A 24428-nucleotide genomic window follows, 5' to 3' on the forward strand; every position below is an offset into this window, starting at 1 on the left:
ATTGGAATATCATTATCTTGAGAAAGATCTTGTTATTCTTGACTTTCTTGACCTACAGACTGCAAAGATGCATTCATTCCTTGATATTAAAGTTCCAATTCAAGTTCCCTTGGCGGCTCATTGTCATCAACTAATGTATTATTGTGTATGGAAGGATCAACTTCTCTCACTAATGAAGTACCAATTGAGGATCGGGAAACACTTATCCTTTGTTTCTTGTGTCTTGATCCTTCACTTGCAACTTCTTTTCTTTTGTCTCTCGTGGCTTGTCAACTTTCAGCTACATCCTTCCTTTTCTTGGAAGTTTCTTCTTTCCTCCTATTATTTCTTTCGCCATTGCTTCCAGTCATTTCATCTTCATCAGAAGATGATTCCTACTCTACCATCAAGTTATAAGTCAAAGGTACATTTTTTGTCTTCATTTTGTGGACTTGTTGTTCTACCCACCATTTTGTATATTTTGTAACTTGTCTCATCTGTATACCTAGGTTAGTCATTTTGGGTCGGACTAGTCTGGTGCTAGAATGGGTTTATCCTTCTCTTGCTCGAAATGAGGCTGAACATAATCTCCATCATCCTTTACTTGATCGAGAACCATGAAAAGATTACATCTTCTAATCATATCTACCGATAACCTTGACCACATCCTTTTCCTAATCTCAAACTCATTGGTTGCATTTGCCCAATAGTCCTGAAGATCGATTATATGCTTGTACTTTCTGCCATTAATTTTTCCAATGTTGTGATAGGGATCAAAATAAGTTCTTAATTCATAAGAGCCAAGAGAAAACTGCAACTCCCCATCAACACTTGCAGCTACCTGAGCTAAAGGACATGATTCAATCAACTTTCCAATTGTGATAGAAAAAGTTATCCTAGCCTTGTGCTTATCCTTTTGAATTTTATCAAATGTAGTCAATTGTCTTACAAGCTCTAGCAAAATCATTTTATCAGTCGGATATTTAGGAAGTCTATAAGGATAACCTGAGAATCATTAAATTCTTATGTAAGTGAACCTTGAAAACTGAATGTACCATGATCCGTATTCTTCACCAAGTCCTTTGCTTCTTGTGATAGCCTCTTGTGTGATCCTCCTTGTAGAATTAGGACAATATAGATTGAGAAAGGATCATTGACTCTTTTGTAGTGGGACTTTTCATGGAGATGCAATTGGGGATAGCAGTCATACACCTTGATGTGATCCCGTTTGTTTCCAACCACTCCTTTGTATATCAATCCTTTCTACTTGTAGTTTCTTGCCACCAAATAAAGAACATAAAAACTCATGTAAAACAACCAGGAGTGTTCCAAGTTTCTTAACTGAATATCTAAATTATCACTTATCAAGTTGGCCAAGTTTATCATCTTCACTCTGGATATGGTCCCCTTAACAAATTAGAACATCCACAGTTAAAAACTTGATCCTTGAGGGGTTCCCATGACTCTATTCAACAAAAGAACCAAGTCCCCATACTTTTGAAATTAGAATGAAATCCAAAAAATATCAAGGAATGAAACCATGAATCCTTCAAAAATAATTTCCCAATTCACAAAATTTCGCATTTCTTCTAAATGATAAACACTCGGATCAACTTCACTCAAGGAATGAAATTCCTTGTTTTACATCAGGACTTGGGAAAATTGATATCCATCTAGACTTTGACAAAATTTGCATCATAGGACAAGGACGAATCCGCATTTGATTCTTCAACCTAGGAATGAATTCCAACTTTCAAATTCCTTAAGGACCTCCATAAAACTCTTCTTATTTCCATCTTGTCAAGGTTGGAAAATCCGACCTCGAAAAGGAATTTTCCTTGTCAAAACAAAACATTTCATCCTTCTTCAACATTAAACAACATTGACAATTTTTAGCAATGTTGACAACCTTTCCAATGTTGACAACACGACCTCAACCATTCAACCCTAACACTCAAAAATCACTCTCCCTCACAAGCAAAGGTTAATAGCTATGACTACGATCTAACTAAGACACTAAAGCTAAGCAAAAAGTGGGGGTACCCATTTGCAATGGGGCAATGTGTGAAAACGTCACAACACTACCAAATGGCAAAATGACCTGGGTTGTGTAATGTACATTCATATAATTCTCTCTTAAGTACTTCCAGAAATGAAATCATAAACTACAGAGTTATACACAAACCTTAACAGTGCGAGCATTCCATTTACAACTAAATTTATAAAAAATATGCAGTAGGTGGGATGTTTGAGATGTGATCAAGTGCAAATCACTGACCATATATTCTATATACTTCGTCATTTCTTTCCCCGTAGGGCATTTTTATGGATATGCATCCTTCAAAATGTAACTACGATTTACAAATTATGTTATTTTCTACAAACTCGTATTTTACTTTTTTTTAATCAAATACTAAATATTGTAATTTTCAATGCCTAGTTATCATGGAATAAGGTTAAATGAGGAAGCAAGATGTTTCAAGATCAGCAAAATATGCTCTCTTGCCCATCCATCCTAATAACTAGAGGGAGCACTTATCATAGAACTCATTGCAATGATGTAAAGATGTTCCTATTCAATATTTTTCTGGATTCAATTGTGTAAATTTGATATCATTAAAAGATGTTCTTGTCAAGATGAATGGAGAACAATATTTTTCTAGATATGCATGCCATTCCTACAGGTAATTCCAACAAAAAATCAAATATCAATCCCATGCATTAAATTTTAGCTCGTTTCATCACTGAAGATCACAACATATAGCCTATTAAACTCATGAATGAAGTCACAACGATAAACAAACATTCATATCATCCATTTACCATTAGGTATTGAAAAGTGTTTGAAGAAAAAATCCTTACAATGTTGAAAATATCACTTAAATCGATTTCACAGTAGCCGACAAGGTTATTCTTGCGAAGCCTATTGGTCTGTAGAAGAAGAGCATGCCAATCAAGAATGATGATGGTTAGCACAATGTCATAGCTCAAATAAACAGCCATCACAAGCCGAAGTGCTAAAATTCAAGTTCAAAATATCTATCTGCCTTCATCAATAAGTATTTTCCCAACTTTAAAATATGAACTTAAAGAGTAATAATTGTTTTGTAAGATCTATGAACTATACCAGTATCATATTTCTGGTTATGTATTAGCTATTTTTTAAAATTAATATATTTATATGGCTCTAGCCATTTTGCCTACAAAAAAAAGGAAATTGTTTTGTAAGAATCTCGTGTTCCCCAGTCTATTGTTTAATCACAGTAATTCAGTTGTTGTTTTTCAAATACAAATTCAAACTTGTAAAACTATCAAGGCATTGTAAACAATTAAAAGAAACATAAGTTAGGCAATGCACTGTTCTACAATCCCCTTTTAACCAGAAATATTTAGCATGTTTTTTCTAATCCAAAAAGTTATCTACATTGTGTTAATCATAGTCTCTAGCCACAATTAAATTCTTGAATGTGCTCCACAAAAAGGGATGCAAGACGTCAATTAGGATAAGTTAATCAACCTCAAAGACAGAAATCCGTGCAATGCTTGGGCCATTTGCTTCAAGTGCAACCTTTATCTCCTGGGAAAAACACAATAGATAATAAGTTACCTAAAAATATTATTCAGAACAGGATTCTTTTTATATCATGTAAGTGCATATTTTTTGCAAAAAAAGGTTTGCAAAATTACATTTTGAAAGATGAATATTAGACATCTAAATTCTTTCACCATAAGATAAAAGACTGAATACTAGGCTTTCTACGATTGAATGTTTAACTTTAAACGCTAAACTACCAAGATGCTTTGTTGAAATTTGTATACAAGAAGCAAATTGTGTTTCCTAGTTCTGAAAGGTAAAAAGATTAATCCTAAAAATAATTAACTACCACATAATAGTATCCAACCAAAAAAAAGTAAAGTTCCAACTCCATATCTGAATTTTTCTTGCTTTTCTTTTCTATTTGAAATATCAAACCAGTGGCTTATAGTTTCTGATTTTTGCAATGGAGATGGTAATTGTTTAGGCAAGTTTATATTACGAATTCTTTGCATGAAAACTAAAAAACATATGAAGAAAAATAACATGCATAACGAAAACAACAGTGGATTTCTTTATTTCCTGCTACAAATTTACAGAGACATTAAACTGATTTCTGACCTGTAACTACAGCTACAGCATTCTAAGAACTTGATATAACAAGGACCTCCAAAATCCCAGTATAGACTTGATTTGCAAGCAAGATATTATTCCAGAATATCTGCTGTGTTCTTCAAGCCTTCAAATAACAATCTTAATCAGCAAATAGGAGTAACTACAGCCCTCACAGCCTTGCCACTGCTCAGCAACCTTTCAATCGCCCCTTTTCCAAGTGTATACTCAATGTTAGACCATAATATACACAGCCAACAGAATGATAAATTTCTTAGATGCAAAACCCCCATGTATGAACTAAAGGAGGAATGGGTGGCTAGAATGATGATTTCTCCCTTCTTCGAACCCCCAATCAGTCTTGCTTTACACATTCAGCAATATGATGTTGAGTGACTAGCACAAGGAGTAAATTGCCCACTCTAGAGTCTTCACACTGTTGGGGGGAGGGGGGGGTGAATCAGTTTGCACCAGAAATTCAAAACCTTAATGCAACTTAAAACACAACTCAGATCTGATAATGAATAGTTAAAGCATAAAATAAAACACATAACACCAAGATTTTTGACATGGAAAACCCAATTAAGGGAAAAACCACAGTGGGAACCTACCCACAATGAGATAATTAAGTGAAATATTACAATGGGAAATGCACATGCATTCAGGTACACTGCCTAGAGCTCACTGCTCAAAATAAGAAACCCAGAAAGGCTACAACCTTTAGGGAAAGTTCACTACCTTACAAGAAGTCACACTGACTTACAGAAACATTCGGATTACATCGGGAGAATCATGAACAAATAAAATAGCATCTCAACATGCCTGAGTACAGTTACGGTTAAGCTCACTAACACATCTGCTCTACAAATCTTCTTCACACAAGTTCGCTCAACTTCGCACACTTTCCTACTACTGAATGATTGATACAATATTCGCACATAGCCATACATCTCTCAATGATTACAATGCTTATTTATACACATCATCAACCCATGAAACATAGGTCGGCTCACCACACACTACTTATTAAAAATATAATCACATACACCACAATAATGCATGCGGACCAAAACAATGTCGGCCAAGACATGGTCTGGACCTAAACAACCACCACAAATATGAAATGCATCCAAAGATCAAGCCTCGATCATCCGCAACACGCTACAATACTGAAAACATCGCTTAACATAAAGAACATCACCGGATTAAGAAAATCTTCAATAACGCGCACAAGGGTCAATGTCGATCACCAATATGCATAGCACACAATCTAGAAACATCCATAGGCAACGTGAATTGCACTGCAACAACCACAACATCTCGCATCACAAGAATCATCATCATCTCACAACCGGACCTCAAGAACATACACAGAACTAACTGTTAAACTGAAAGATTCACTTGCGGACCTCCAAATCATGAACCACTCGAATTGAGGACACACATCAATGTCCAGAATACATCCCACACATCCGCAACCAAAGATATTACAATTCCGGAGCATAGCATACGAATTTACCAAAACTGCTAACACCTAAACAATTGAAAAACTAATCACAATGCCAGATCACACAACTCGATCAAATCAACATGCAGACCTCTGAAACTTATGCTAAATCAACTAGAAATGAGCATCTCATAACCCATTAAACCGCATCAGCTCATCTGCAATAAACAGGCTCAACCAGCTCAACCAATCTGACTGCAATACATAAACACATATTGACTTGACATATGTTGACATCAATGACAACATATCAGCCAATATCCAACACACACGCCACCTCAAATATTAATATTTAATTGCCCTAAACAAGTCTTTCTTCATCATGGCATCCAAGGTATCCTTGCCCAACAATTATAAGCATTCCTCAATGCATGGCATCCCCATCCCAAACGACTTACTTGACTTCTTTAGCGCCCAACCAGGAAGAACAAATAGTGTTGTCCCAATATATCTTGCATGTGGCTCTCCAAAGACTAAAATCTGAGATTTGTCTTTGTTAAAGACTTCACAAATTGCAAACTCCAATATTTGAAATCCCAATGAGAAATTTGTGCGATCTCTCCAATAACCAGCTAGGGTAGAATCTTGCACTACTAGTATCCTTTACGGTTTTTGTCCTAGGGTTTTCAGCTCTTCAAGAAGCTCTACAAATTATCAATTAGAAAAAATAATCCCCAACATAGTGAAACTGAGCTCCACAATGTTCTTTTATATAACACCCGAGGAAAATACTTGACAACCTTTTTAAATTCCCACTTAAAAAAAAATTGATGTCCCAATAATAAAGTGACTTTTAATATTTCCCTTCTAAATATTTCACTCAAGTCACTATGTGTCACTTATTAAATTGATTAAATAAAATTACCCATAAAATGTACTTTATTGGATAATATTAAATAATTAATTTCAATTGGAGTTCCTCCCACAGTGTGTTGGTCAAGCGGTGGTGTTGTTGTTGTTCCCACCAAGGTTCAAACCCCTACAAGGCCTGTTGATGTGTGTTTTGAGACACCTTGCAACACAGAATAAAGTATTAAGTACTCTATCCTCTCTTGAACAAAATTTCCTCAAATGCTAAACTTCTAGATCAAACGAGGTGACTCCAAGGTTACTATAGTCAGGTCTTGACTTTATACGTGGATAGACTCAGTGTATAGATGTGATTGCTGGTAATCCAAGGGGGCTTACATTTATGAACTACAACTGGAACATGAACATCGAATGTATCAATCATGTGATGCTTCTTCTCCTAAACTAATTCAAACTCAAATAAAAAAGGACAAAAGGTGAAAGGGTTAAGAGAATCTTACTAACTCCTAATTCCCAAGGACAATAACAATAATGAATGATCTTTGATAGACAAATCCTTCATGAAACTACTTTCTACTCAACCAAAGATAGCTCACAACGCCATAGAAAGAGTGTGATCTCCTAAGGTAGTGAAAGATATTCATATTGTAAACAATCCATTCAAATACCCAATACTGGTGCAATCCAAATGAAGTATTCACAAACGAACTTAGCCACAGTAATAATTAGGTTCAGGCTAACCATGCAAAACAACTTGCAATCAACAAGGTGTAAATGGTATGAACAGAAGGATTTATCAAATATCATCACACTTCTCCATCATAATCAATGAACTTTATCTAAATTTGAGAAGTAACAAGAAACCATGCAAAATGTAGAAACAAAACAAAGATCCACCATAACTTCAATGAAATCAAGTATTTGTTTCCACAAGTCTTGGCAACAGTTCCTTCTTTCCTTCTACTCTACTTCTACTTCTACCAATTGTCTACTAATGAACTATTGAACTATTGATCCGCTATTAACAATTAACCATTACAAATGAGGAGAGCAAGCCTTTTATAGACTTCCCTTTACAAATGAATGGCCAAGATTACAAGATAAAACCCTAGTTGGGGTTAGTTACAACTAACATTGCATTACATTTAATACGACCAATGATTTGATTACATTATATAGGACACATGTCCATCTCTAAATGTGCACCAGTGAGTGATGAGGTTAGGTACATTGAACTTTGTGTCTCCACATGTGGTAGTTATCCTCCTCATTGGATGAGTCAAGTACATTAAATCTGGACGCTTTGACTTGAAATGATGTGATTGGTTTGATGATGACTAGGCACCACCTCAGCTTGTCTTGTAGATCACTATGAAGGAATGTTTGTGATTGAGAAATATCTCTTGATACTCAAAATTTCCAGTTGCCAGATGTGGAGATGGGTCATAATCCCAAATTGCATCATCTTGATCAAATTGACTTTCTAGCTTTGATTAACTCTTATGAAACTATATACTTCCTTGATCACAATCACATTTTCATTTCCATACTTGGGAATCCTGACCTTGTTCTTGCATTGATGTAGGGAATTTTCATGCTACACAAGCAGGATTATCTTCCTTATACTGGCCCTTGTTCTTGGATTTCCAGATGAAATTCAAGATATGTCAAATTTATCTTCATTTGATTGCTATGTCTTTACCATGCCTTGAGTATCAAAGCAACATTGCCTTTCTCTATCTTGCATGTACATTTTGATATCCTCCCTACAACTTGAAGTACAAACTTCCTCATGTCGCCATGATACAATAAAGCTTGGAATGCATTTTGCTCCTTGTGTAATGCTAGCGTTGAATGCCATATTGTTGTCGACCTTATCTTCATGTGGTGGTTGCATCCTTGCTTAAGTCTTTCATCCTAATGTTGTTCGCCTCCCTCTTGACCCTTGATGTTGATCCCTGATAACATGAAGTCCTAATAATAGGGATGATATGATAAAGCCTTGAATGTGATGAACTTTTCATAATGCTGACTTGTTCCCTCATTTGATGGTATCCATCTTCATGTTTCACTTTCAAGTCACAATGGTTGTTGAATTCCTTCATCCGGCTGCTTGGATAACTCGCTCTTTCTCTCAAGTGGTGAGGTCCTTAGCCCCATACTCTATGAACTCACCTCATTGCTTTACCCATGCACAAAACTTGAAAAGAACATATTTGAGAATCAAGAGTAATGAAATATAACTCAACTTATACATGAGATAACACTAATATTACAATTATCATGCTTCCAAAACTTGAACATGGTGATGTCACAGGGCTGATCCCACCGTTCTAGATCTGATTCCCCTTTAATTAGTTCTGATTTTGATCACATCTTCCTTGAACTCTAAGCAAATCAGCTAAAAAAGTCTGATTCAAAAGATGCAAATTTTGGTTAAGTTTGCTCAATATCTGATAAAATTCGGCTTTTTAAAGCCACAAGGTAATTGTCTCAGGCTTGCTGCTCTGTTCTGCTCCTAATTTGCACCTCTCTGCTCTTCTTTATTTCATATCTGCTTTATCTACTTTGAATTAATGCTCAAATGATGTTGAGTGACCTCCTCTATATAGGCAGTCAAGGACAAGGTCGCATCCCTTGGGAAGTCAAGAGGTGAGTTAACTCAGTCTAACTGAAATAGAGGTGGAATCTAACTACCATCAATTAAGGATTGATGAGGCAGTGGTGGCACTTGAGTACCACAAGTCAAGGTGAATACATGCCATTATTAGCTACCTAGGTGAGAATAATTAATAATTATTATTTATTCTAAGTAAACTTAATAATTAGGTGCAACATTACACTTAGGATGAATGCTATCCTAGGTTAAGTTATTTTCACGAAAGATAATGCCTTGCTCATAGCTGAATTGTCACTAAGATCATCCTTGTTCAAAGAAAATTTTATAGAAGATGAAAATTCAGTGATGGCCTTGACACCTTTTGCATGTGGCTCTACTTCTCCTGACACAAATACTTTTGGTCATGGCTGTTATCATCAAGATGGACTTATTTTACAAGATAGACTTGTCTTACAAGATGTTGCATACATGATGTATATGATGTTGAAGACTATGATAAGGAATACTCAACTTTTTACATTGCTTAATTATTCAGTTTGAGCATTTTAACTTAAAGAATTTCAACATATTTGTATTACTTGAATATCTAATCTTGGCTGTGATATAAGAATATGACTATATGAGATATGAACTTACCCCTGATGAATCAAAATTCAACTAATCAATATCTCATTATTCATCATTTGAAAAATTGGATGATTTGTCTTTGCAATCATATGCTTTTTCTAGTCATACTATACATATATGAAAATACATGTATTATATCTCTGAGTCCTCAAATTTAGGGAACCTTCTACACTTGCACTCATACATAATGTAAATTTGATGAAAATATATATGCATACACACGTTCGTATGTATATGTTGAGAATGCAAATCGTCAGATTTGTTGAATTTGTCACAGCCACACTCATGCAGACGATAGATCTTCTATAAGGTTTTATGTTTATAAGAAAGGAACTGAAGATATGTTTAATTTCCACATGTTTAATGTCAAAAATTCAAGTCCTTAAATTCAATAAGGACACTAGCATAAAACTAATTTAATTATTGTCAACATCAGAAACTAATAAATAAGTTTGGTATATCTAGTCAATCATGATATAGACTGAAAGAAGTCGAAGCTTAAAAAGAGCCATGCTGTTATTGCAAGTGATCCATTTAAAAGAATGCTTGAACCAATGGACTATGAGATTGGGTATAGTTCCACTCACAGACTTCCAAACAGGCTTCTCTGTCCTGTATGATAGGTATTCCCACAACATGCACAACAAGAAGTAAAAGGTGTCAATGATCACTCTGTAAAGCTTGTAAGTACTAATAATAACAGTAGACATTTCATAGAAAATAATTTAAAATGCTATGAAATGAGAAAAACTAGAGATTGAATCCTGCCCCTAGGCCATCATAAACTTTGTACCCTTTGAGAGTAGCATAAAGAGAGCTTAACTGCATGTGTTATCACTCTTCAAAAAATTTACGCTGCATATAAAAAACTTGCATGTATCCTCTTTCTCAAGGTTAGATGAGTACCCATGATAATTCGTTCTTGTTGGAGCATCAAGGGGCCCAACATCAGCAATTCATGTTTAAATTTCCTACATATGCAACTAATATTAACTCATATCTCAAGCATCCAAGAATGGGAACACATCCAATAAAGATGTGTAAGAGAGGAACACTACAGATCAGCCACAGATATTGCTGTGAAGTTACCACTTAGGAGATTAAAAAACAGTTAGAACATGACACGAATAGAAAATTGAGAAAACTGAGTACAAGACACGAATGTTGTGTAACCAACTAGGCAACACAAGAAATGACAAGAATATGAATTATTTCATGCTTCCTTTTTTTTATGCCAACAGGAGCAGACACAGCACTAGTAATTTCAAATTCCCGTGTCCCTTGTAATTGAGACTGTGTTAAAGGTATCAAGAACTGCTTCCTTCTACTTAATTTTAGCTCAACTCAAAAGTGACACATTTATGCTTTGAAAGGCAGAATTGCATTAGGAGTAAAAGACAGCTATAGTCAACTTCCACAGCATTTCTTTGATGTTTCCTTTGGTCTGCATGTTGCCACAGGTTCACTTGAGATATCCTGTGGTATCAGCCCTTCCGCTGGAGCTTTACTCATCAGTATGGCTCTTATACCACAACATTTGACAATTACCCTTTCAGAATCGGTTAAACTTCTTGAACTCCCTACTAACTAAACACAAGATAGGGTACTTGTTAGCCGCATTATTGTAGACGGGAATAAGACTAGTTAATTAAGTCGTAATTGGGTTTGTTAGTTGGCAACCGAGGGGTGGCAGTTGCGGTGCGACGGTGGGCGCTCGCACCCCCTCGGTATCTTTATATACTTCAGAATGTAACTTGCAACACACGAATTATGAATGGAATAACATATCTGATACTTGTCGAATATCTATGGCATTGTTCTGCATTACGTACTTTATGCTTTAAGTATTCACCCAAGAGGGCAAACATTTGGTGTCGTTGCCTAGACATACTCGGGAACGGAAGACACAGATGGTGCACGAACACGATGGGCCTACCCGTTGGTGAAATAAACCCAGAGGCCGACGACGCGTGAATAGAACTTTACACAGGAGAAGACACGGCAACGAGAGAATTTTCAATTCTGCTCCAGGTAGCCATCTAGACCTACGTCCAACAAGAGGCGGCGGAGGTGGAAATCCCACCAAGTGCCGTGTGGACAGCTCTGAAGGTTAGCCCAGCAGTAAACCGGTTGATGAACCACCTCCCCCGGTTGCTTGCACAGGCATCGCTGGCACAACAGGCTCGCCTGGAGGAGATTGCCCAGGAAGAGCGACGCCAACAAATCCTTCGACACTACGAAGAAAACAGCCAACGGGAAACGGAACGAGATGGCGCCAGGCCAGGAGGGAATTGAACCTTGAACTTTTTATATTCAAATAAAAGTGTCATTGACACGAGTTGTATTTGAGCAGATGAATTAATAAAGACATGTTTTGATTTATGTATTGTGAGTTATGGAAATGTGCGACAATTAATGCCAAACCTATTGAATAAAGATAGAAATAAAAAAGCAGAAACGGACGAGTGGGAGGCCGCGCAAAGGGCCTTGATTCTGGAGCAGCAAGTAGAACGTAGACGGAGGCTGAGGCAACTTGCCGAAGGACGACCTGCCGAAGGGTGGCCTGAGGGGAACCAAGGAGGTGTCACGGAGGGTGCAGAAGCCAACGGAAATTTCTACGCGTCGCCAGATCATCGTAGGACGCGGAGCCATGAAGAGTTTCTGGAAGAAACAAGGTTACAGCGAAATCTAGTCGAGGAGACTCGGGATCAGTTTAGAAACTTATCCCTTACACCACGGAGTGAAGATCACCAACGGGAACCAGGAGTGGGCGCGGGTTCGGGTGAGAGCGAAGGGGAGGGCAACCGTACGAGTGTAGGTGCCACACACGACAGGCAAAACACCGTACCTCCAGTTGCCCACTCAAGACACACCACCGGTGCCACCGGAGGAAGCAGCACAGGGTCACAGACACAGACACAATCGCCCCCAGGAAGACGACCCAGGATGGTGAGTAAACAAAAACTGCCAAAGTTCACAGGGGACGGCAAGGAAGACCCCCTACGGCACTGCGGTACATGTGAAACCATTTGGTCCGCCAACGGAGTGACAAACCAGGATGACTGGGTACAGCAGTTCCTAGCCACGTTACGTGGAGTTGCCATAGATTGGTACTCTGATGTAGATAAGCAAAAAGTGGCCACGTGGGCCAACCTACAGAAGGAATTCACGGAGGAATTTCGGTTGCTCCGTGATGACAACAAAATTGTAACGGAGATATATAGTACCAAACAAGGTACCAAGGAGACAGTACGGGCATACAGCAGGAGGCTGAAGGAATTGTTGGGTAAAATGGAAAGCCAACCAGCAGAGGGATTGAAAAAACGATGGTTCGTTGAAGGATTGAAATCCTCCCTACGAAAAAAGATGAAAATTGTACCCCCGACGTCATATGACGACGCCTATAATAGGGCGATGGACCTAGAGAGCGAATACAAAACATCAAAGAAGAAGAAAAGTAATAAATACTCATCTGACGATGATGAAGACTCTGACGGGGAAAGCAGCAGCGGTGGCGAATTGAGTAAAAAGGTGCACGCTCTCCAAAAGGACATGGAACGAATGCTGAAAGAATTCAAAGCCATGAAAGGGAGTACAAGTAAGACTGAAGAAAATGATGTGTGGTGTACCGAATGTAGGAGTGACGGACAAACCAAGGAGTCCTGCGCCAAGAAGGCTTTCTGCGACATTTGTCAGATTGCGGGACATTTGACAAAGGAATGTCCCTACACTATGAAAACCAAGAACCAACAAGTTCTCTTCACGCAAGAGCAGCCGGCCGTCGGAACTTCGCAAACCGCCAACAATAATGCATCATCTAGCGGATACCGGAACAACCGGCGAGGGGGGAGGACCAATAATAATAATAGGAGCCGAATCCAATATGATGCAAAGGGACGGCCAATGATCCAGTGCCGAGCCTGCAATCAATGGGGCCACTTTGCCAGGGAATGCACCTCAGAAGAAACTCCACAAAAACTATGCAAATGGTGTGGGCCTGGAGACCACGATGATGGAACTTGCCCAAAGTCAGGAGTGAACCTGCTCAACATTGACAAGACGGAGGAACGGGTATTGGCAATCACACGGTCGCAGGCGAAGAAGGCCACATACCCAGACCCTCGCACGGAGAAGCAGCGGGCGCTGGAGGCTAAGGCTGAAGTGGCGAAGGAAATGTTGGCACAAGGGAGCACCCAGGAAGCGGTAAGTACTTCCTGCTCTGAGGCAGAGGAAAATATCCTGAAGCAAATGCTGCAGATTGAAGTACCTGTGAAAATGAAGGACCTCTTGGAAACGATGCCGCAATTACGTACGACACTCCTACATATGGTCCAAGTAACTCCGCACAGTCAAGCAACCCGGAATACGAATGTTCCCGGCAGAACACCTACAAACCCATTGGTCCTGACACTATACAGTGGCCGACACCCGGCGGTGGTAGAAATGGGAATACTTGGCACCATTTTGATTGACACTATTGTCGACGGCGGGTCGTGAGTGAATGTGCTTCCGGAAGAAACCTAGAAGCAGCTTGGCAAGCCGACACTATGGTCGTCAACCTTCAACTTACTGGGAGCGGATCAACATGGTATCAAACCCCTTGGAACGCTCATGGCGCAACAAGTGACCATCGGGACACAACCATTTGTCCTCGACTTCGTGGTGATTCCGCTCGCCAAGAAAGGATACGACGCCATTCTAGGCAGAGGGTGGTTGGTGGCAGCCAGAGTGAATCACAACTGGAAGCGTAACACGTTGTCAATGGAGAAAGCCAAGAGAAAATTTATTATCGACCTGAAAACACAACTTGTGAGTGAAGAACTCGTGTCAGAGTCGGAATCAGACGGCGAAGGCGGAGTTGATGGAGGAAAGTACGAAAGGGAACCGAACGAGGAAGGCGTCCTAGGAATCCAAGGATGTTCCGAGGACGAGACCGATTCCCTTAATGGGCTCTTCCACTGGCAAATGGAGGACTACGAGCTGCTGTATGGGTGCAACATGTTGCAGGTTGACGAGGATCCGGACGAGAACGAATTTCCGCCAACGTATGGGGAATACACCGAATGGGGTGCCCCGGTCAATGAAGTGCCAGCGCACAGGTTTGACATGACAAAACCAATCCAATATGAAGAGTCCGTAAAACCTACAAACCTCGACACGAAAGCAGAGCCAAGGAACATCCTGGTTGGCGACGAATGGAATCCAGTCCTGAAAGCCGCCGCGTTTAAAATATTCATGGAGTACAAGGATGTAGTTGCTTGGACGTATAAGGACCTCAAAGGGGTGCCGCCAGAACTATGCGTACACCAAATTTCACTCGTACCTGGGGCCGTACCTGTACGGAAGAGGCCGTACAGAATGAATAAAAACTATGCGGCGAGAGTGAATGATGAAATTGAACGTATGCTCGAAGCCGAGATTATTTTTAAAGTGCAGACCAGCGAGTGGGTGTCGCCCATAGTGATATCCCTTAAAAAGGAGGCAAACCAGATCCGAATCTGCGTGGATTTCAGATGCCTTAACGTGGTCACCATAAAAGACCCATTTCCAATACCATTTACGGATAGCATCTTGGAAGAAGTGGCCGATCATGAAATTTATTCATTCATGGATGGATTTTCTGGGTATAACCAGATATCCATCGCCGAAGAAGACAAATTAAAAACCACCTTCATAGTGGAGGATGGTGTGTACGCGTATAATCGAATGTCGTTCGGATTATGCAACGCACCAGCGACATTTCAACGGATAATCCTTGACATATTTGAAAAGATGTCAGTAGGGAACTTCAGGGCGTTCCTTGACGACTAGTCCATCTACAGTAACCAAGATACACATCTGGCCGCACTTGGCGAATGCATGGAGAGATGCAGGCGAGCTCGCCTAGCACTCAACCCCAAAAAATGCAGATTCATGGTGCCTCAAGGGAAGCTGTTAGGACACATAGTGTGTAAGGCTAGACTCAAGACTGACCCAGACAAGATTCGAGTGATATTGGAAATGGAGGCACCAACAAATGTCACGGGAGTCAAATCCTTCCTAGGACACATAGGGTATTACAGGCGATTTATCAAAAATTTTGCTCGAGTATCCTGCCCTCTGGACAAGCTGACAAGGAAAGGTGAACGGTATACATGGGGGACGGCTCAGGAAGAGGTCTTCCAAGAACTGAAGTCACGGTTGGTGGGTGCGCCAATCCTAACATATCCTGACTGGGACAAAGAGTTCCACATACACGTTGACGCATCCAATTTTGCCATAGGGGCCACACTGGCGCAGGTTGGCGACCACGGGCTAGATCACCCGGTCTACTTTGCAAGCAGACTCCTGTCGAAGGCAGAGAAAAATTATAGCACCACAGAAAGGGAAGCCCTCGGGATGGTGTACTCCGTCCAAAAATTTCGACATTACTTGTTGGCCACCCCGTTCACATTTTATGTGGACCACCAGGCGTTAATGTACCTGGTAAACAAGCCAATTATCCAAGGACGAATCAGCCGATGGCTGCTATTGCTGCAGGAATTTACATTTAACATTATCGTAAGACCTGGGAAAAGCCATGTGATAGCTGACCAGTTGTTGAGAATCCAGTCAGGAGAACCAGCCGAAGGAGTGAATGAAGATTTTCCAGACGCTCACTTATTTCGCATCGCAGTTCTCCCCGCCTGGTACGCAAGCATGGGGGAATACTTGTCGACATCACGATTTCCAAGGGAGATGCCACCAGGAGAAAGAAGGAAACTGGTACTAAGGAGAAGGACATTCCAACTCATTAATGGCCTCTTGTATAAAATGGGACCCGACCAAATCCTACGGCGATGTGTCCTAGAAGAGGAAATTCAGGGCATCCTAAGGGAAGCACGTGAAGGGCCCGCAGGTGGACACATGGGGCTCGACACCACAGTGAGGAAAGTTCTGTTGGCACGACCGTGGTGGCCGACACTACATAATGACGCCAGAGAGTGGGTGACGAGCTATGATACATGCCAACGGGTTGGACGACCATTAAAGAGGGATTTTATGCCCCTCAACCCATCGAATGTGCAGGAACTATTTGAGACATGAGGATTGGATTTCATCGGACCATTAAAACCAAGTAGAGCCCGACGATGCAGATACATTGTAGTGGCAACAGAATACTTGACCAAGTGGGTGGAGACACGGGCCTTACCGGACAATTCGGCGGTCAATACAGCAAAATTCATCTATGAACACATCATTACATGGTATGGGATTCCAATCCAACTGACGAGTGACAGAGGAGGACATTTTGTAAATCACATAATCAGATTGCTAACAACGGAGTTCAAAATTTTCCACTCCTTATCAAGCCCCTACTATCCGTGGGCGAACGGGCAAGCCAAGGCGACCAATAAAATTATCATGTCGGTGAGTTATAAGTCTTGCGGAGTGGAGAAGGATGACTGGGAGGAGCGCCTACCGTCAGTACTTTGGGCATACCGAACAACTTACAAGGTAACTACTGGACAGACTCCCTTCCAGCTAATGTATGGACAAGAAGCCGTGGTGCCAGTTGAATTCATGGTGCCGAGTCTCCGAATTGCCATCGATAATCGACTTGGCGACATGGAAAGCCTGAGAGAGAGACTGTACGCTTTGAACAAATTGGATGAACGAAGGATGATGGCTCAGTGGGCGACAGAGACAGCCCAGCAAAGACAGAAGGTTTGGCACGACAAGCATCTCCGGCGAATGAAGTTTACTCCTGGGTAGTTGGTGTTGAAATTCAACGGAAGGAACGAAATCAAACCTGGGAAATTCAAAGTGCATCGGCTAGGGCCCTTCAAGGTACGCGAGGTCAATACCAACGGGGCAATTAAGTTGTCGACGCTGGATGGGGAAGAGATACTAGACGCTGTCAACGGGTCGAAATTAAAAATTTACCACGAACGGATGGAGCCTGGACCATCCAGTCAGGATGCTTGATAGACTAAAAAAAAACGTACGCCGACCGTACTGTACGGAATTTTAAAAAAAAAACCGTACACTGACCATACTGTACGGAATTTTAATTTAAAACAAAAGTGGGGCCACCGTACGGTGGGACCACCGACGGTGGAACCACCGTGCGGTGGTCACCGCACACCGCCAAACCGTGCATAAAACCCCCGCCGCGCAGCATTAAAACAAAAACGCAGCCCGCACAAGCCCGCACCGACAAGCAGCCGCACACGCCGCGCGCACGTACAGCCCGCATAGCCGCACAAGTCCACAGCAGCCACACAAAGCTGCACAAGTCCGCTGGGGAAAGTTATTTGGAAAGCGGCAGACGGGTTTTTGTTTTAAAAAGTTATAAAAGCAGAATTGAAGAAGTAATCTGGGACTAATGGACATAAACAGGAACAAGGCAGATTGGCGGAAACGGTTGCAGCCGTTAGAAGACAAGTTGCAGGGAGGGCAAAAAGAAACCAGTGCAAACACAGGCAAACGGATTTTGCCATCTGGAGTGCGTATTGCAGGTAGTCTCGGTATGAGCACCAGTCAAAAAAGCAAGAAGCATCGTCCCAAACCCTTGGCGACAAAGGACAAAGATGAAATAACGGTAGATAATATTATGTTCGAGGGTTTGAATGGAATCGACTGTCGGAACTGGTGGGCAAAGACACCTCAGGATGATTTGATAAAGAAAAGCCTTTGCTAGGCACAGGTACACTGGGCCGTCCAGATGCCAGTTTTTTCGATAAAGGACTTTGAGGTGGTTTTGCGTGCCATGATTGGCAGCTATGACAAACATCGCCACCAGTCGGTATTTGATTATCAACATCAGAGGATAACAGTGTCATTCACAACAGGCGAGTTTGCTAGGATATTTGGCATACCGGGGATAAAAGGAAAGAAAATAGACACTTCACAGAAAATATCCCTAGAAAATCGTGCCACACTGCTGCAGTTGATGTTGCGTGATAACCTTACCCAGGGCGAGAAAGATAGCCTCAAGAGTGCAGGCAAGAGTTGGGGGGTGAAGAAACAATTTTTTGCCAAGGGAGTATGGCGATGCCTGTTGTCGACGGTGAAGAGTCGCCTCACAGGTGCCACCCGCGCGTCGGACATAGCCATTGCACAGATAGTGCTGATGAACGGGTTGCACAATGGAGTGGTATACGACTGGGCATCACTATTGGGGGATAGGATGGACGAGTTCATGACGCTGCAATACAAAAAGTTCTACATGCCGCATCACGCCATTGGATTATTCCTCGACGCAGTCCGCACGCAGATCACCTCGGGCTCACAGCCATTGGAGCCACAGGGGCGTGTTGCACCAGACCAGCCGCCCATATTCTATTGGTCACACTTGGATGTCTTGGCACATGGCACGGAGGCACGTTTGGGCACAAAAAGAAAGAAGGCCGCCATGTCCGATATGGAGGCCGACACAGAAGAGTCTGAGGTTGACGATGCAGAAAGTGGCAGGGAGGAATCCGCAGACACCTCCTAGGTAAGCGGAGGAAGCTTTCGACTAACAGGGAGAAGAGGCGACCAGTTGCCTGAAGAGGGGGTAGTGGAGTCGGTAGGTACAGTAGGGTCTACTTTAGCATCACAGGTGTAGGTTCACTTTACACCAGCCCGCTTACCGGAGACTTGTCAGTTGGCAGTGCCGCAGTCCTTCGGGACAGTGAGTGTAGTCACCACGGTACCAGTTCCTAGCTTCGGGCAGCCTCGGGTGACGATAGCCATGACACCACCATGGGTGGAGACCTTGGCAAGTGCAGAGACTTTCATGGCCCACGATGTGCCAGAGGCTTCCATGGTGCACAAGGTGTCAGATGTGACAGGACAGGATGTGCCACGGTTGCCCGGATATATGCAGGAGGCAATGACGGCAGCAGGCACTCTTCATGATGACCTCACCAACTGGTTGAGCCGTTACCAGATGGCACCCGTGGCACTGGGAGAGGCCACTCTATCCCCAGGGCGGACCATGTATTCCTTGGATGTCATTGATCTCGAGGAAGGGAGTTCCCCGAGCAACAGGGCGGTTCAGAGGGTTGCCTCACCCCCTACGGTGGTAGTAACCAGTCCGTACAGAGCAAAGGGGGTGCCTGTGGGAAGTCAGCAGGGTGCAGAGTTGGAGCAGTTTATTACCGAGATGACTCTGGGAGCACAGCAGCTTGTGTCATTTGCCACGCTCCAGGCCGATGCGACCATGGTTGAGCGGATGGAGGGGTTGTTGACCTTTGCCCGCACCGGATGCCGAGCTGAGTTTGAGAGGTGTTTTGAGTGTGCTAGGCGGCCGGCCATGGAGAGCCTGGCGATGCTGGAGGCTTGGCACCTCACTGAGGGGGTTGGCGAGACCCGGATGCAGTCATTGGTGAGAGAGGTAGAGCAGGCCTTCCATGAAGGTTATCTGGAGCTTCGGAGGTCACAACAGACGGCAACCACAGTTGAGGCTTTGAGGGTGGCAGCAGTAACAGCTCGGGAGGAGCTGGCTACCAGGCTTCGAGAGCTCGAGGCTACCATGGCACAGAACTAGACAACGATGGACACTTTAGTAGCAGAGAAGTTTGCCTTGCTAATACAGTTGGAAGAGGAGAGGGCTTCGAGGGAGCTGTTGGAGACTCGATTGGTCAGTGCCCTGGAAAGTGTGGACAAGAAGGATAAGGAGGTGCTCGAGGCAGCCTATATGGTAAAGACTGCTATGGAGCGGCAGATGGTCGCGGAACGGGATCTCAAGAGGAGGACGGAGCAGGTGTATGAGCTCCATGGGTGCTTGGCGTCCACTGCTACACCACCACCGACGCCTTCTTCATCAGGGACGCCTTCTGCACTTAGTTTTTTTTTTTTTTTCTTCTTCTGGATTTTTGCAAGCTCCATGTATTCTCCATTTTGTTGTAAGTCGCCTGGAGACGACTTTTCTTTTTGGGGGGGATGATGTTAGCCGCATTATTGTATACGGGAATAAGACTAGTTAATTAAGTCGTAATTGGGTTTGTTAGTTGGCAACCGAGGGGTGGCAGTTGCGGTGCGACAGTTGGCGCTCGCACCCCCTCGGTATCTTTATATACTTCAGAATGTAACTTGGAACACATGAATTATGAATGGAATAACATATCTGATACTTGTCTGATATCTATGGCATTCTTCTGCATTACGTACTTTATGCTTTAAGTATTCACCCAAGAGGGCAAACAGTACTTAATTTACAGATCTACAGAGGCTAAATAACAGCAGCAAATATATTGTCACAAGCAGATTTTTGTTCATTATTTAACACAATGTGATGATCTAGTAGAATTTCATTTTATAAGAATGAAATTAGAAATTCCTGTTGTTGTACTCGTACAAAAAATTTCATATTGAGTCATATTCAAGTTAAATCCTTGTTAATGCCTTTTTCTTTGAGTCATTTGTCCAAAGCTTCATCTCCCATGGTGATAAATGGCATGTTTGTTCTTTCTAGTCAATGCCGTTGCAGGGCCAACAAAAGGAGCTTTCCAAATGCATCCAATGAGGCAAAGATCAGATCTTGAAGGAGAGAGAAAGGGCAAAATTAGTTCATGAAAGTGTCCAAAATAAGTCCTGGAGCAGCAGATCTCAGGAACAACCTCCCATTACTAGTTTTTTTTCCCCACTACTAGCAATTCTTCAACATTGAATGTTGAGGGTGTTCAAAACAACATCAACTACCTTCTATGACTGTCCAAACTGCCTCCCTTAACTTTGGACTTCTTGATGTGTTTTTTATGCACCTCAACATAGAATAAAATACCAAGGCATTCTATCCTCTCTTGAACAAAGACCTCTCAAATGCTAAGCTTTGTGATCAAGTGAGATGATCCCAAGGTTTATACTGTCAAGTCTTGACTTTACATGGTGGATAGACTCAGTGATATATGATGTGATATTGCTGGAATCACAAGGAGACTTATGTTTATGAACTGATGCTGGAACATGGACTTGTTGTGACCTTTTCACACATCGCCCCATTGCAAACGGGGCCCCCCTCTTTCCTAATTCTCGCGTTGGTTAGTTTAGGGTTTTGGCAGCATAATGGGCAATTTTGAGTTCTCGTGCCCGAGCCTCGGAATTTTGATCATGCCTATTCGTCATTTAGGTTTTTTTAAAGTTATAAGATCAAGTTCGTAAAAGTTGAGATTTTAAATGATCCTAATTTTGTCTAAGTGTAGACCTTTTGAGCGTAAACGTGTTTTTGAACGTCCTCGTCAGTGATATTTAAGTGCTAAGGTGTTTTAGGACCTTTAGGAGTTGTTTTATCGCTCCTAGGAAGTTACTCAAGTTGATTTTGTGCTTTATCCCGATAGGTTTCCTTATGTTTCACTCAAATTTTGGTAAATTCGCCTAAGTCTTGATGTGTTTTATTGAAAATTCTAAGTGTTCAGGCAATTTTGAGTGGTTAAAATGTTAAATTCCTGATGAAAATCCATGTTCTAAGGGTCAAAATGTCAAAATTCCTGATGGGAGATGCTTTTCCCCCCACATTTCCGATGACCCATGATTTTCCCCCACTCAAAATCCTGATGGGAGAAGATTTTCCACCAAATTCCTGATGGACCTCTTTTTTCCCCCACTCAGAATCTAGACATGGGCGATTTTCCACTAGGATGACGGAAATTTGACAAGTGTTGGGAAATCCTCCTGATGACCCACGTTTTTCCACCAGGATTGTGGATGACTTTGATGATGATTGAAATGATGATTCTTGATACCTATCGATTTTCCACCAGAGCTTTTCATGACAAATTTTAAGAATTTTTATTTGGATAATCATTCCTAACATGGGGCGAATTTCCACCAGTGATGATTTTGAAGATTTTAAGTCCAGATAGCTATCCAAACAAGGAACGATTTTCCCCAAAAGTGATTTTTGAGCTTAATGATGAAATTCGAGTCAGAATTTTGACTCCAGAGTGAAATCGATTTTCCCCTAGAGTATTTTTGTGCAAATTTGATGAGATTTTTCTTGGGATTTTTATCCCAATAGGGGTCGAATTTCCCCAAAATGGCTTTTTAATGATTTTGATGAATATTTTCATTGGGATTTTTATCCCAATAAAAATCGATTTTCCCCTAGTGGTCAATTTTGATCTAAATTTTGAAATATTTTAAATAAATTGACCCCAAATTTAAATGTTTTTACAATTGTTGGCGATAATTTAAAAAATAAAAACAATTAATAAATGATTTGCAATAAACATTTAATGATTTTTACCTTCTAGAAGCAAATCGATTTTCCCCAAGCAAGTATAAGTATCAAAGTAATATCCCACATTGCTTGTGTGGTGAAAACTTGTGGTGAAAGCATGTTTAAAAGAGAGAGGCCAGCATTTTAATAATTTTAAATTTGCCAAGTGTGTTGCTGATTTGGGCGAATTTCTCCAGCTGACGAATTTGGTGAAGTGTCAAGTTGACACCATTGAGGCTGAAAGTTGTTTCCACTGTTTATTTTTCTCCATTTCCAGCCTTGGGCGATATTTTTTGGCAACCATTGGAGAGTGCTTGAGGGCGAATTTTCAGACTTGTGCAAATTTGAAAGGTGGTGCTACTTGCCTAGTTGAGTGATTTTATTTTGGGAATTGTTTGCTCCCATTTTGGGTGCATTTCTCCCTTGGAAGTTGATCACCATTGTTGCTTTTTACCGGAATAACTTCCAGATCTGAGTTTGGTGCCTTTATTTGAACTTATTCGACCTCCACTGTTGGCTGGTAACTAATTTTCAGAATTAATTTTCATTGCCCAGCTCTTCCACACTTAGGTGATTTTACTTGAGGGTGATTTTCGGAGGTATTTGGAGCATTTTCAGACCTTGTAGCTGTTGTTGCAGGTCTGAGACACTATTACTAAGGGGCTGTCCTCAAAAAAACATCATTTCCAGCCACTTGCCAGACTTAGCGATTTTGCTTGGAGGGCATTTATAAGTCATTTTTCCATCATTTCCAGGGTTTCTTATCACTTTGGAAGGTGCTGGTAAGTCTGAAACCATCATTTTCAGACTTGTCCTCAAAAAACTTTCCTTTTACCAGCCATACATACATACCTGGAATTGATTGTTTTCACCATGGGAAAGTTATTTTCATCAAATTTGTGCATTTTGGATGATTGCAACATGTTTTTAGTGACTAATTTATAGAGTTGCAGGTTGTCTTCAGATTTCCTGGCAGCCATTGTTGACCTTGGAAGGTGTCCTTAGACATAATTTTGTGTGCAAACACTACTTTTCACACCTTTCCTAAGTCATTTCCCGATCCGGTATACTCCTTTGCACTCTAAATTTGATAAAATTTCTAAGTATAAGGAAGTGTCTTCAGACTTTGTTAAGTCTGAAAATTGATAATTTTAATGAATTTCATGAGGGTTTCATACCCTAGTCTTGTCATATTTTTGTTCTATTTTCAGAATTCATTATGAATGTGGATAAAATTCCTGATTTCCATCCCTAAAATTGTCTAAATCGTTAAGAAATCAGAACTTATTCAATTCTGAAAATAGTTATCAGGAAGATTTTCCGAGGTTGCTAACTTCTAGCTTTGTACAGGTGCGATGTCGAAGTCGGGAATTAACATCCGGAAGAAACAGCAAAAGATAGTTGAGAAGGGACTCTATCCAGAATCCAAGATGTCATCCAGATGGAAGGAGATTACAGATACAAACATGCATTTCTTGAACATGGACCATATGCGGCAACGGATGTTTGGAGTGGGAAAACAGATTCCTTCTCCTACCTATGCAAACATTATGAAGAGTGGTATCTACCAAGC

At 41.2% G+C, this 24428-nt stretch overlaps 1 protein-coding gene across 3 annotated transcripts in view; it reads right to left on the bottom strand.

The window, feature by feature from the left end:
• The window catches only part of LOC131044884 (phosphatidylserine decarboxylase proenzyme 3), a 265342-nt gene that overhangs the window by 231890 nt on the left and 9024 nt on the right, over window positions 1-24428 (bottom strand). For all 3 annotated transcript variants that reach the window (XM_057978357.2, XM_057978356.2, XM_057978355.2), the window contains exons 3-5: window positions 10278-10302; window positions 3497-3556; window positions 2842-2910 (exon numbers count right to left, since the gene is read on the bottom strand). In XM_057978357.2, the coding sequence (XP_057834340.2) occupies window positions 2842-2910; window positions 3497-3556; window positions 10278-10302 (154 nt within the window). The remainder of the gene's footprint in view (window positions 1-2841; window positions 2911-3496; window positions 3557-10277; window positions 10303-24428) is intronic.

Source organism: Cryptomeria japonica, chromosome 1 (genome assembly GCF_030272615.1).
Source record: "Cryptomeria japonica chromosome 1, Sugi_1.0, whole genome shotgun sequence".
NCBI lineage: Eukaryota > Viridiplantae > Streptophyta > Pinopsida > Cupressales > Cupressaceae > Cryptomeria > Cryptomeria japonica.